Genomic DNA, 15,718 nt, shown 5'->3' with positions numbered 1-15,718 from the left:
TTTGCTCAAAATTTCCTGAAGGAATCTTTCGACCATTACCTCTCAAAATCACTAATAAAATCGGTGGTCACCATTCAAAATTTGGTACCGGAGAAACAACTTACCCGAGATTTACAGATATTTTAAATTCAAAATGGCCGCTAACCCCGTTTTAACTCAACGGAGAAAAATAAAATTTTCGAGTCTCAAAACACTAAGATGCTGAAAGTTTTTCTTACACCAAGAGCTTTAAAATGAGCCCCCACAAGTGGTAGATCAGAAAAGAATTGTAAAGATTTGAGAATCCGAATATTTGTTCCCAAGGCGTATACTACCTTAAGGCATCGACCATCACACGTTGGCAGAGGGTAGTTAAAAGTGAAGGGAAATCTGCAGCCCAAAATGTGCTATAATTTCTTTCGTAGCTTTGCTAATTAAACAAAAATATATTCATTTTAAGTTTGGCCAAAAATTGTGTTGTTATAAGAACATGAGGGCATACCATGTAAAGTCCGAAAAAAAGAGAAATTATGTTTTTCAATTTTGAAACGCGATACGATTATACGTCGGCATCCTGACCAATCCCGCTAAAGACTTAGGTTTTGTCTACATTGTTCATTAAAAGTCTAGACGCTGTTGATACATGGGACCGTCCTGGGTAATTGCTGGTTACTGAACTGAGAACCTTTATACAGGGAGATTTGTAAAGTAAAAACTTTTTTACCGCTCTATGGAAAGAAAGAAAGAAAGAAGGAAAGAAAGAGAGGCTACGTTGACAAAATTCTGTTATCTGCCAGCAGTCGCTCCCGCGGATAAAAACGAAAGCAATGACAACAGAATTTCTCTGAAATCGATCAGAAATGTCGTATGAGAAGCCAACTGACTACTATCACTATCTTTGAAGCTCAGACCAGGTTTAGTATGGATTTATTGAAAACAACTGAGAATCATATTATGCATTGTCAACGTTTTGTTGTTTTGTTTTTATCATATTTCTCTTCCTGTTTATTATGCCTGAAGTTCGCGACCTCTACCTGATTTCGGCAAGGATTAAATGAAATTGAACAATCAAAATACACATGGGGTTCTCTTATTTGTAAGCTACCGCGTTCAATGGCCTGTTCTGTTCACAGCGATGTCGCATCTGCATGTTCCAAATAGAAAGGTACTATACTCGGTATCTCTATAAGGTAGCATTCGTCTCGGAGACGGATACTCGGCTTCTCAAACTTGCACAGAGCATTCCGGTTTATGGAGGCTTATTTTGAAGCTCATAGAGTATTAATTAAATTTTTCACTATTTTTGCTAAAGGTATACTGTCACCTGTTCCAATTTTGCAACAGTTACCATGGAAAGAGAAAGTCTAACCAATCACAGATTTTAAGCGGGTGGCCTCATCTATAGGGTGAGGCCCAACGCATATGGTAGATGGCACTCCCATCGGAAGGATATCAATATACCAGCAGTATTCATATCGCTTCCATGATGCTTTTCGCGCCAGGTTGAGTAACTTATGGCATTGTCTGATGCTTCGCAGGACGATACCTTCGCCGTAGATTGCAACGCAAGACACAGAGCTGTTTTTTGGCAATATTACTGGACAATGTGACATTGAATGGAATGATAAAGCATTGTCTTTTTTTGTTTCTGCACACACCAAGATGGAATCTGGCGTCTTTCGGTCGTCACTCATTCTCCTCCAGTGGGGCTCTTTACCTTTGGACATAAAACCTCTCATGATGTCAACACTTTACATGAAGGACGGCTAGAAGTTTATATCTTTCGGAGGGCATTTTCATTCTCCTCGTCACCCAAAGCACCACAGAGCATCGTTTATCTTTGGATATAAGGAGCTATAGCTACCACCCTCAATGTCTCTGTATAGAATATTTAAACAAAAAACACCAGTCCATATCTGTCAAGAAGCCATCCTGGTCTCCCCGTGAGTTATGGCTATACCAATCGCCAACTTGGAGGGTTATCACCCAGACTAAACAAATCGTCAATAACTAATAATGCTTATTCTCTATGCTGTTCACGACTTGTTTAGCTTCATGTTTAACGCACAGCATCTATTTGTCATATTTAGTAAATCAATTCGGTGTTCTCAAGACCGTGCGGTGTGTTTTCAACCAGCTTGTGTTTTTTTAACATACCTCTACCCTATTGCTTTGTCATTTATGAAATTTTGAAACAGGATTTCAATCTTGCAAAACCGCGTCAAATGTTATGAACCTCAGATAATTAGATATATTAAAATGTAAGCTTATGCTATTGTTGGGAGAGAGTCATAGTCACACCATATTATAAATTATAACACATTTCATCAGCAGTCTGTGTTCTAGTTCGTCAATGGGGGCGCTATATCTCTTAAAGAACAGTATCAATAAAAATTATGCAGAGCAGTTTACGTTGCAGTGTGTATGAAACGTTCCTGAAAAATGACCAGATGTTAATACACAAATTTACAGAGCGAACATTTTCTTCCCAGTCTATTTATAAAATTCGTCTCAGTCACATATGGAAAAGAGAGGGTTGTAAGTTTATAAAATTGGGCTAATTTTCTACTTATAAGCAATTCATTTATGATGTATGGCATTAATCCTCGAACTACCTAGACTGTTGTAGCTTGCTACACATATTGGTTGTACAAAGATATCATGGTATTGTTATGGAGGCATTTAGGTGTACATTTGTGATGTCAATATTCGGTTTGTATAGACATCATTATCAAGTAAACACATTAGCCATGTGCACAAATATTTTATCTTCCACTGGCTGAGTGACATATTGTATTAACAAAATGCTTTGCTCGTTGTATTTAGGACTGATTTCAATGTACCTCCTCCGATGCCAGTGTTTATGTTTACAAGCTGTGTGTTCTGTCACAAGTTCAAGTTCACTCCGAGTTCGTCTGGGCGGATAATTCGAAAATTAGTTTGACATCCTAATGATAACAAGTGACTGATGCTAGGTTTGATATTTATTATGAGTATTTTGGTTGTAAATTATTATATAGCCAGCTTGCTGTTATATCTGAAGAATTCCATGCTATCGTATAGTTACGAAAGCCTGGCATATTAAAGGTCAGTGACTGTGACTTTTGAGATTTTCACTAGTTTTTTCTTTGTATGTGTCAACAGTTTTTTGTTCTATCTCCCAAAGCTTATTGAAATATACAGTATCCAGCTTGCAACCTCGCCTGTACATGCGTGGGATGCACTATATTGTCATTGTTGACCTGTGAATTCTGGTTCGGATGAGAATTCAAAAGGAAAAAAATTAAAGTGCATTTTACACTTTTAGACGCTTTCACAGTGTTGATGCTTTGCTGAAGAGCAAAGAAAGAACTTGCACTTGACATTTAAAACAAAACTAGTAAAAAATAATCATCAAACGTTACAGCTATTGGCTCTTTAAACTTTCAAAAAAGCCTCTCTCTGTGCAAAGTTTGATGACATTAAAATCATCTGCGCACTATACTGCCTCTTTGATGAACCCAAAACATTTTCTGTAATCATGAAGATCACTTTAACATCTTTATGGAGCGTTTACATTACTAAACGACACACCCCAGTATGAGCCCTGCGTTGTTCTATCAAATGATTAAATGATCGAAGTAAGGGATGGACCAATTACTTTTCGGATGGGGCTAGGTGGCCAGGACGAGGACATGTACTTGTTTTTTTACTTTTTAAGACTTTCAAATTTGTTTGAGGAAAGCAGTATGTATCAGAGCCCCTCCAAAATTCCTATAGTTTCCAGTTTCGTCTCTAAGTTTGAAAAAATATCTTATTCAAATTTAGTTTTTTTTCATGCATCCGACCCCCCCCCTTCAAAAATGGATCATTCGGTCCCTCATAAAATTACACAATCTCCCTGGATCACATTGGAGAGATCCATGTACATCATCAGGGCGTTAGATTTACCTCTATCGTTCCAAATAATATTATATTATAATAACAGATTTTATAATAACATCCGTCTCTCCAGTATCCGGAGTTTGCTGTTCAAGAAAAGAAGCTCATATGCCTGTTGCAGGACATAAAATAACTTAGATTTGAAAGACAACTTTGTCCTTCCTTATGTGTGACGATGAAAAATGTAGTTGCTTTTGATTCTTTTGTTGTTTTCGAGTCACACTGAGGTGAAAACCTATGATCGCAGGTCGCATTGTCCATTATCGAAGTTTGTATGGCATAATAAGGTCCACCAGGTGAATTTGTGTATCAGCTTTCACCATTCAAGCTGGGTACAATAACAGAACCTTATACTCGATGTTCAAAGAAACTCCTTTCAAGAGATTGTCCTTGCATAGTGCAGAAAAACGAGTGCTTTTGCTGGCTAATGACATTGCTGAGCTACTGAAGTCTTCTGCATGCTCCTCTAGCAAGTATAAGTGAAGGACCTTGAGAACAGTTTTGCTCTGAACGTATAACGCGTACATTGAAAGACAGATGCAAACAAGTAAAGCCGACAATTCAAGATACATGCATTTCTACAGGGCCATCGATATCGTAAATGGACAGGATACTCTCAGGCTGAAAAGAATACAAGGAGACTGGACATATTTCTAGGTATTTATTCATCTAGACAAATTATCGCTAAATTACACAGTTGATTAATAGTGCGGCTGTGATTTTCGTGTCTTGTTTTTCTGTGACTATGCCTGAACACTCTATGTATTACAGCGACCGAGAAATTTGTTGGCGGCGATTTGGCATGCGTCCACTCACACTTCACGGAACTGTGATGACACCGGCCTGAAGGACTTATCACCTTGTCATTTTCACAATTCATAGAAAACAGCTGGCCCTAATTGAACTCTTAACACCGTTATAGCATTAATGACGGTATATCACTAAGTTACCTTATAATCTCCGAGTAATATCAAAACCAACAAGAGAAAACGACAGCTGTAAAGTTGGCGAAGAATGACTTTTTGTTCTCTCAGAGCAACTAGCAGGTTAATATTTTCAATTTTGCTGATAACACTCATTATTATACCGTATACCCAAAAAAGACTCAATCTGTATGATTAATGATGCTAACATATAAATTACATTTAAACTACTAGAGTTCTTAAATTTGGATTCTCTTCTGTACTCTATGACATTGCATCGCAACCTGTTGCATGGTGGCGCTGTCTAGGTCTTTTTTCTTTTCCTCTCCCTATTTTCCAGTGTTCTCACCAGAGTCTGGTCCAATCAGAGCCAACAGAATGTCTCTGTAGTATCCAGATGTGTCACCCTGTAAAATATATTCAAAATACAGGGATATACACCGAAAAGACTAGTGAGGACTTTCAGAAAGTTCTATGGTAGGTATGACGACATTGTGGCCAAATACGATACCTAGGTCACTCAAATCGTTAGCGACAACATTCCCGGCTTTGACCTATTACATTGATTCATATATTGTATCATTTCATACAATATTTAGACAATTTTGGGACCAATCCTAATTGGTATAGCATGCTAGCAGGGTACGCTTACCCGTTCAGGACACGTGGCACCACCACTAACTATCAATGGTTCAGGGTGGTCCTACTTAACTTTGTAAATCACAAATGTCCCATGGAACTGGTAATGCACTGCCTTGAATGAAAATGATTATTGGACCAGTCTAACGTCATATTGTGTAAAATACTGATTTATGAAATGAAACGTAAACTACACAGCTTTAATTGTCTGCCGATTATTGACTCCACTTAATCTTTATATGTTTACGAACTTTTTCGGCGAACTAAGTGCTGAAAACCTAGAAACCCTAGATAAAATATTTATCTTTAAAATTTCAGAAAGTGTCAACTTTTAGAAAACCACGAGATATCTTCCTTTAACTCAAAGCAATGCAATTACTGGTTTCGTTTATACATCTAGGCGTATTCAGCGTGCAAAACTAAACAAAACAAAACAAAACAACAAACAAATAAATAAATAAATACCGAGAAATCTGTCACAGAATAAATAATCGTCGAAAGTTTGTTGAAAAAATATTGCTATTGAAGTTCGCATGTATAAATGAAAGCTATACTGGTTGCGCGGATAATGGCGTGGTTACCTTTGTCCACGTACGGGAACTCTGTTAAAAATCATCGTCGTTACACTTACATGGATTACCGCTCTTGACAAAAGAGTTATTAAAGGAGAGAAGAATTGAAACTTACTTCGACCCAACTGGTCAAGGACTCTTCGTATTCTTTGGCAAAAGTCTTTTTGATTCCAGGAAGCTCGTATTCATTGGTCTTGACAATAATGTGAGTCAAAATCGACTCGCTCGTACCAAATCCCTGTGGACGAATAATGGATCGTATATGGCAATATTATTTCTTTATTGACCACAGCATATCGGTACGAATAGTGTATTGAGCATGGTAACATATATATTTTCTTGTCGACCAGCGCATATGGTCTTTCACCAATATCAGCACAACTGTAGATTTTTACAATATTTGCATTAAGGTCATTAAGAATAATCAATTTGTTCCTCTGAATCGCCGCATCTACTCTGGTGCCAATTTAAAAATCTGTTTTTCAAATTGCACCAAATAATTATACTTTCGCACTGCAATTATTTTAGTGATCTCAGGGTATTTTCTTTTTGCATATTTTTAGGTTTTTTTCTTCTAAGAACACGTGGAAAATCCTAGAATGTGTTCTATCAACACTGTATATGTATGTGTAATGCCTCTATTATTGTGGACAGTTTGCAAAATCGCGACTTGAAGTCATCAGTTACAATGTAACTAGTTGGAGGGTTTGCCGGTTCGTAAAAAAATAACAAATAAAACCAGATATGAACTGTAAATGCTCACGTGTTTCATTATTATTGAGGTTATGTGTAAATTTGAACCTTTGCCACATGTTTGAAACTTCATTGAAATTATTATGATCAACATAATGAACAATAATCACAGCCGATTAATTCTAAAAGGTCATGAAGTATACAAATATGTAATTAGCTGTATAAAAATATTAAAGTTATTTGACTGCGTTTATTGTACTACCACTTTATATAATTACCGTTGGCCAAGTCCTTCAAGTCATATATGCCGAGCTGTGAGATATGCAAATTATAAATTAGCTGACATGAAAATGTGAAATGACTTTCGATATTGTTTTAACCTAGTACCTGGTAAAATCATCAATGTACATAGCATATTTTGCCAACTTTGATCAAGTAAATCCCAGTATATATCCATAATAACCAAAGTTCATTAAATATGTTAATTAGGAACTGGCTTAAGTAAAAATGCTTAATGATTGTCAATAATGTTGTATCATGGTATCTGTAATATGTGTAGTAAATTTTGTCAACTTTGGTCAAGTCAATTCAGATATATATCTCTAATTAGGAAAGATCATTAAATATGCAAATTAGGAATTGGCTGAAGAAAAAATGCTTAATGACTTTCAATAATGTTGTATTATAGTGTCTTTAATGTACATAGCAAGTTTCATCAATTTTGATCAAGTCAATTCAGATAAATATCCCTAATTATGAAAATTCATTTAATATTCAAATTAGGTTTTGGCTGAAGTAAAAATGTCTTTTGACTTTCAATAATGTTATATCACAGTATCTTTGATGTATATAGCAAGTTTCAACAACTACAATCAAGTTAATTCAGATATATATCCCTAATTGGGAAAGTTCATTAAATATGCAAATTCGGAATTGGCTGAAGTAAAAATGCTTAATGACTTTCAAAAATGTTGAATCATAGTGGCTTCAATACATGTAGCAAGTTTCATCAACTTTGGTCCAGTCATTTCAAATATATATCCCTAATTAACAAAGTTCATGAAATATGCAAATTAGGAATTGGCTGAAGTTAAAACGCTTAATGACTTTCAATAATGTTAAATCATAGTATCTTTAATATACATACCAAGTTTGGTTAATTTTGATCAAGTCAAATAAGACATATATCCCTAGTTAGGAAAGTTCATTAAATAGCAAATTAGCTTTTATCTTTCATGTCACCCTTAATGGTTCCCACTGCTGATATATCTTGGTGTGATCAACATTTGTAGTAAATCTCATCAAATTGTGTGTGGTCGTTTTTTATGTATATCCGTTTTTTCTAAAATCGTTAATTATGTAAATGAGCAAAAAGTATGCAAGCCACACCCACCAAAAACTAATCAGTTCTTGCCATTTGCTAACTGAATCTATGTACCAGCTTTGGTTCTGATCTGATATGTCGTTTTTGAGATATCGGACCAACAGACAGACAGACAGACACACAGACGGACAGACAGACAGACAGACAGAGAGACATCGCTGCGACATATGCTCACGTGTTTACACACGTGAGAAAACTAGAGCGGTGGACTAATTTTTATTGTTTACTTTGAAAATCCGCATTCTAAAACATAACATTTTCACTTTATTTATTGTGATTCTCAAAGACAAATATTTATACATATGTAGGCCTATACACATTTTCTTGCTATTTCAAAGTTGCTGTCCCCACCTTCATCTACCAAGAGTGTTCCACGTTCTCTGATCGATGTCAAGTTTACATGCTGAAATACCACATGATTTTAAAATGCTTATTTGATCACGTTGAATTATATTCAACGGACATACAACTACGATGCCATCCCTTTAACAGAGTCATTTTTTCGCTTCATCATCTGTGTCAAGAGAAGGACCAGATATGAACTGTAAATGCTCACGTGTTTCATTATATATTGAAGTTTTGTGTAAATTTAAACCGTTGCCACATGTTTGCAACTTCATTGAAATTATTATGATCAACATAATGAACAATAATCACCGCCGATTAATTCTAAAAGGTCATGAAGTATACAAATATGTAATTAGCTGAAATAAAAATATTAAGGTTATTTGACTGCTCTTATTGTATCACCACTTTATATACCGGTAGCAAGTGTAATTACTGTTGGCCAAGTCCTTCAAGCCATATATGCCGAGCTGTGAAAGCTCATTAGATATGCAAATTATAAATTAGCTGACATGAAAATGTGAAATGACTTTCGATATTGTTTTAACCTAGTACCTGGTATAATCATCAATGTACATACCACGTTTTGCCAACTTTGATCAAGTAAATCCCGGTATATATCCCTAATAAGCAAAGTTCATTAAATATGTAAATTAGGAATTGGCTTAAGTAAAAATGCTTAATGATTGTCAATAATGTTGTATCATGGTATCTGTAATATGTGTAGCAAATTTTGTCAACTTTGGTCAAGTCAATTCAGATATATATCTCTAATTAGGAAAGATCATTAAATATGCAAATTAGGAATTGGCTGAAGAGAAAATGCTTAATGACTTTCAATAATGTTGTATTATAGTGTCTTTAATGTACATAGCAAGTTTCATCAACTTTGATCAAGTCAATTCAGATAAATATCCCTAATTATGAAAATTCATTTAATATTCAAATTAGGTTTTGGCAGGAGTAAAAATGTCTTTTGACTTTCAATAATGTTATATCACAGTATCTTTGATGTATATAGCAAGTTTCAACAACTACATTCAAGTTAATTCAGATATATATCCCTAATTAGGAAAGTTCATTAAATATGCAAATTCGGAATTGGCTGAAGAAAAATGCTTAATGACTTTCAAAAATATTGTATCATAGTGGCTTCAATACATGTAGCAAGTTCATCAACTTTGGTCCAGTCATTTCAAATATATATCCCTAATTAACAAAGTGCATGAAATATGCAAATTAGGAATTAGCTCTAGTTAAAACGCTTAATGACTTTCAATAATGTTAAATCATAGTATCTTTAATATACATACCAAGTTTGGTTAATTTTGATCAAGTCAAATAAGACATATATCCCTAGTTAGGAAAGTTCATTAAATATGCAAATTAGCTTTTATCTTTCATGTCATCCCTTAATGCTACCCACTGCTGATATATCCTGGTGTGATCAACATTTGTAACAAATCTCATCAAATTGTGTGTAGTCGTTTTTAATGTATATCCGTTTTTTCTAAAATCATTATTTATGCAAATGAGCAAAAAGTATGAAAGCCACACCCACCAAAAACTAATCAGTTCTTGCCATTTGCTAACTGAATCTATGTACCAGATTTGATTCTGATCTGATGAGCCGTTTTTGAGATATCGGACCAACAGACAGACAGACAGACAGACAGACAGACAGACAGACAGACAGACAGACAGACAGACACACGGACACACGGACACACAGACAGACAGACATCGCTGCGACATATGCTCACGTGTGTAAACACGTGAGCAAAAAATCGCTCCCCGTGTCTGTACCTTTGCTAGAAAAAGGTGAGGGACAATAATTTTTTCTGGCCTGAAGCATTTTTTGCTCACGTGTTGACACACGTGGGCATATGTCGCAGCGATGTCTGTCTGTCTGTCTGTCTGTCTGTCTGTCTGTCTGTCTGTCTGTCTGTCTGTGTGCTCAATATCTCAAAAACGGCTCATCAGATCAGAATCAAATCTGGTACATAGATTCAGTTTGCAAATGGCAAGAACTGATTAGTTTTTGGTGGGTGTGGCTTGCTTACTTTTTGCTCATTTGCATAATTAATGATTTTAGAAAAAACGACTATACATTGAGACCGACTGCACACAATTTGATGAGATTTGCTACAAATGTTGATCACATCAAGATATATCAGCTGTGCAAGTTATTAAGGGCTGACGTGAAAGATAATGACTAATTTGCATATTTAATGAAATCTACTAATTAGGCATATATCTGAATTTACTCGATCAAAATTGACGAAACTTGGTATGCATATTGAGGATACTATGATTTAACATTACTGAAAGTCAATAAGCATTTTTACTTCATGCAAATCCTGATTTCCATATTTAATGACCTTTTGAAATTAAGGATATATATTTGAATTTACATGACCAAAATTGATGAAACTTGCTATGTACATTAAAGATACTATGATAGAACATTATTAAATGTCATTAAGCATTTTTACTTCAGCCAATTCCTAATTTGCATATTTTATGAACTTTCCTAATTAGGGGTATTTATCTGAATTGACAAGACCACAGTTGACGAAACTGGCTATGTACATTAAAGATACTATGATAGAACATTATTGAAAGTCATTAAGCATTTGAACATTAGCCAATTCCTTATTTGCATATTTAATGAACTTTCATAATCAGGGATATTTATCTGTATTGACGAGACCAAAGTTGACGAAACTTGTTTTGTACATAAAGATACTATGATACGACGTTACTGAAAGTCATTAAGCATTTTTACTTCATCCAGCTCCTAATTTGCATATTTAATGAATTTTTGAAATTAGGGATATATATTTGAATTTACATGACCAAAATTGATGAAACTTCCTAAGTACATTAAAGATACTATTATGTAGGCTAACATTATTGAAAGGCATTAAGCATTTTTGCTTCAGCCAATTCCTAATTTGTGTATTTAATGAACTTTCCTAATTAGGGATATATACTTGGATTTATTTGATCAAAGTTGGCATAACATGCTATGTATATTGATGACACCAGGTTATACCAATATTGATAGTCATTTCACACTTAAGTTTTCGTGTCAGCTAATTTATAGTTTGCATATCTAATGAGCTTTCAAAGTTTGGAATATATAGTTTGAAGGACTTGACCAAAGGCATGCAATTACACTTGCTATATAAAGTGGTGATACAATGACAGCAGTCAAAGAAATTAACTATTTCTGTTTCAGCTAATTGCGTATTTGAATACTTAATGACCTATAAAGTTAATCTGTGGTGAATATTGTTCATTATGTTGATCATAATACTTTCAATGAAGTTGCAAACATGTGGCAAAGGTTCAAATTTACACATAACTTCTATATATAATGAAACACGTGAGCATTTACAGTTCATATCTGGTTTCCATTTTTAACTATGCCCTGTGAAGATCAAATGCTCCGTCCCCAAACTGTACTGCGCTACATATTTATGTTGACAATGAATTATCTGCGCATTAACAGAGGCTCTTTACTGAGAAAGTTAACGTTAATCCTCAGACAAAGTATGGAAGTTGTATGGGACTAGCCAAAAGCAATTCATCACAACTAAAAATTCGTTGGTTAATGCTTATACATAAAAAGCAATTAAACAGTTACCTTCATTGATTTGTAGAGATTGTAGGCGTAGTACTTGTACTTGTCCGTAACAAACAGAGCTGAGGTTAGATGAGAGAACTTGTTAAACATGATATGATCTTTATCTCATTACATAGAAATGTGAGAGTGCTAAATTGCAATGATTTTGTCTGGGACTGCTCACTTTGGTCACAATATTGTCTTTGTGCACTTCACATCTGAACACTTTGACAATAATATTGTTTTCTTTTAATCACAGCCATCTATTTGCGCTACTTACCAGTGACAGGAATCGTTCGGTTTATCGGGGTTGAACGTTTAGACTGATGTGAAGGGGTCTGAATCGATGATCGTTAGACTGGACGAAATTGGTATTCCTTATGGATTGTGATAGCGATCTAAGTCAAGCTGGAGTCAATGCAACTCCAAAACAGAGAAATGACAAATACGCGCAGCGTACAGAGTTAAAGCCAAGATAAATAATGATTTCTCGAGTCAAACAGGGCGACCTCATAACGTCAGACAACTTGCCCTGTCTTGTCTCCCATAAACAGTCAGCATGCTTTCTATCCTACACTCAGTTCAAAATGTGTATCAATCGGACTCAACATACACAATTTCCGAACTTACCGATAGCTTTCATCGCTTTGGCCATTGTGCCAGACAGATCTGAATCGATGACCTCTAAGATATCACGTTTTGATAGCTCCATGTACTCAAGTAAGGTGAACTCTAATTGAGTATGGCTGCGGGTAACCATAATGTTGAAGAAATCAGAGTCCTCTGCTCCCAGTTTTACTTTTCCTCCACCATACAGTTTCTTCGAACGAACAAACAAACAAACAAAACAAACAAACAAAACAACACGCAAACATATAAATCATACGAACAGACGGAAAATAAATAGAGGAAAGTTGTCATACTATGTGGTAAAAGATAAAAGATGTGCAGGTAGATTGAAGGACTGACGGTTGCATGGATGGCCAGACACTTGAATAGAAAGAAAGAAAGAAAGAAAGAAAAAAAAGAAAATAAGAAAGAAAGAAAGAAAAAAGAAAGAAAGAAAGAAAAGAAAGAAAGAAAGAAAGAAGAAAGAAAGAAAGAAAGAAAGATAGATAGATAGATAGATAGATAGATAGATAGATAGATAGATAGATAGATAGATAGATAGATAGATAGATAGATAGATAGGCAGACATGCAGACAGGCAGACATGTAGACAGACAGACAGACAGACAGACAGATAGATAGATAGATAGATAGATAGATAGATAGATAGATAGATAGATAGATAGATAGATAGATAGATAGATAGATAGATAGATAGATAGATAGATAGATAGACAGGAAGACATGCAGACAGGCAGACATGTAGACAGACAGACAGACAGACAGACAGACAGACAGACAGATAGATAGATAGATAGATAGATAGATAGATAGATAGATAGATAGATAGATAGATAGATAGATAGATAGATAGATAGATAGATAGATAGATAGATAGATAGATAGATAGATAGATAGATAGATAGATAAATGGATAGATAGTTGATATATCACTAGATCTACAGATGATAGTACACTAATACCTACATGTATGCATGAGAAAATAAATATAATTATGCCAGGAGGGATGACATAAAGTGGTGTTTCCCCTCGAAAAATATCCTTAATTGTATCTATCATAGTTTAATTTAGCCCTTTGAGCAATTGACTCCTTTCTTTACAGTCAATTCATAACGGGTTTCTCTTAATTATATTCGTCGATTTGAAGAATACGAAAATTGCCCATTAATGTTCAAATCACTGTCTCTGCAACAGAATGTAATCATGATGTTGGTTACAGGTAATGTTCAAAAACTGGTAACCTCGCATTTTCAGTGAAGAGACTATGAAAATGTATTGATCATCTAAAGTGCTCAAAATCTGGCCAAACAATAAACTCTGCCATAAGCACGGATTTTATAGTAGACTTATACAAATTAATCTGTATTGGTTGGCAAGTTTAAGGTAGTATGCGCCTCGAAAGTGAAATACTCAAACTTTACTAAATAAAACTATCAGCCATACTCTTACCCAATCAAGAATAAAAATCAGGGGTCAACATGCAAATTTTGTTAATCGAGAAACAAATTACCTGATATTTGCCAATATTTGAAATTCAACATTGCCGCCAGCCCTGTGCAAACACTACGGGGGAAATAAAATTTTCAATTTTACAAAAACTAAGACGGTATAAATTGTTCTTACTCCAAGAGCTCTAAAATGAACCCTCACAAGACGTAGATCAGGAAAGAATTGTAAAAGTCTGGGAGTCTGAATATCTTTCCCCCTTCAGCTACTCTATTACGTGTTTCTCACAATTGCATCGGCTTTGGCACCCTTGAAATCCATCTCCTCTCGGTCTGCCCGACTTGGCTTCAACAGCGCCACCAACACTTTCTGTAAATCACCCTTTGTACCATTCTCAACGTCTTCTTCTAAATTTCGCCCATACACTGCGAGATAAAAAAGTGACGTCAGTTTAAAGCATTTTCACATTCACACTGAAGCTTGTTACTTTTATTTACACTGTATATTTTCATTTGCAAAGGACAAAAAATGACCGAAGATTAATTTCAGAACTTTATAATGACTTACGTTTGTTGTAGGCTTCTGTCATTGCCATGATTTCCTCAGTGCCACTGCTGCAAATGACGTCGATCAACGCATTTTCATCGATAGAGGGCGCCTGTAGAATCGACGAAACATAGATAACTGAAGTAAGTATATATTTGTGAAACAAAAAGAATAACAACGATAATAAAGATGATAATAAACATTGGGCAATAATTTTCCCCTGTGTGTGTCTATGTCTATGTCTACGTCTATGGCTATGTGTCTGTCTGTCTGTCTATGTATGTATGTATGTATGTATGTATGTATGTATGTATGTATGTATGTATGTATGTATGTATGTATGTATGTATGTCACTGATACATTGATCAATATTGATGTGTGTACATATAGAGCGGTGTACTTGACGTGTCGAGATCTTACGATTTCTTAATGTGCGACTTTTCTCTCTAATTGTCAAACAGGTAGCGAAGTCAAGTTTTAGACCTTCGTATGATGAAAATGGTGAAAATCAAGTGATATCTGAACCTTATAGTGTCCTCTTAGATTTGTGTTCTAAATTCAGCAAAGTTGATATAGTGAACAGCGTCTGTGGAGGAGAACGCTAAGTTGTAACATTCTAGATGGTGATGTTTGATGTTAATGTCAGGTAAAAAGCACCAAAACTATAACAGTGTGTTTTTATCAGGTGTTGAAGATATGCTCTCGTTTCAAACATTTTGCCAGTGAGCTATTTGCAATAGAGGGCGCCCCATCTCTGATTGATAATTGGATAATTTCATATCAATCAGAGAGAGAGTTTTGTTTCTAGTTCATCTTTAAGTCTCCAAATCCTTTCAAGTACCTCCCCAACATACCCTTGATATTTTCAAGTCCCCCGTCAATTCTCCCGTCCCCTTCAGAGGTGTCTGTGAATGCATGCAGCCAAAATACAAATAAGCAAATCGACTAGAGTTTACAATGCTTTATCTGCGTCGCATTGGCCATGCCCCAGATGGGCACAAAAATGGG

At 35.3% G+C, this 15,718-nt stretch overlaps 1 protein-coding gene across 1 annotated transcript in view; it reads right to left on the bottom strand.

Moving 5' to 3' along the window:
* Positions 1 to 4,548: 4,548 nt before the first annotated feature.
* Positions 4,549 to 15,718, bottom strand: part of LOC139123003 (annexin A13-like) — a 16,169-nt gene continuing 4,999 nt past the window's right edge. Inside the window, exons 6-11 of the mRNA XM_070688942.1 lie at positions 14,731 to 14,821; positions 14,452 to 14,588; positions 12,718 to 12,907; positions 12,109 to 12,167; positions 6,150 to 6,272; positions 4,549 to 5,230 (exon numbers count right to left, since the gene is read on the bottom strand). Of these exons, the coding sequence (XP_070545043.1) occupies positions 5,153 to 5,230; positions 6,150 to 6,272; positions 12,109 to 12,167; positions 12,718 to 12,907; positions 14,452 to 14,588; positions 14,731 to 14,821 (678 nt within the window). The 3' untranslated portion in view covers positions 4,549 to 5,152. The remainder of the gene's footprint in view (positions 5,231 to 6,149; positions 6,273 to 12,108; positions 12,168 to 12,717; positions 12,908 to 14,451; positions 14,589 to 14,730; positions 14,822 to 15,718) is intronic.

Source organism: Ptychodera flava, chromosome 22 (assembly GCF_041260155.1).
Source record: "Ptychodera flava strain L36383 chromosome 22, AS_Pfla_20210202, whole genome shotgun sequence".
Classification (NCBI taxonomy): Eukaryota; Metazoa; Hemichordata; class Enteropneusta; family Ptychoderidae; genus Ptychodera; species Ptychodera flava.
Note: the sequence above shows the minus strand (reverse complement) of the source record. Positions and strands in the feature narration are given on the sequence as shown.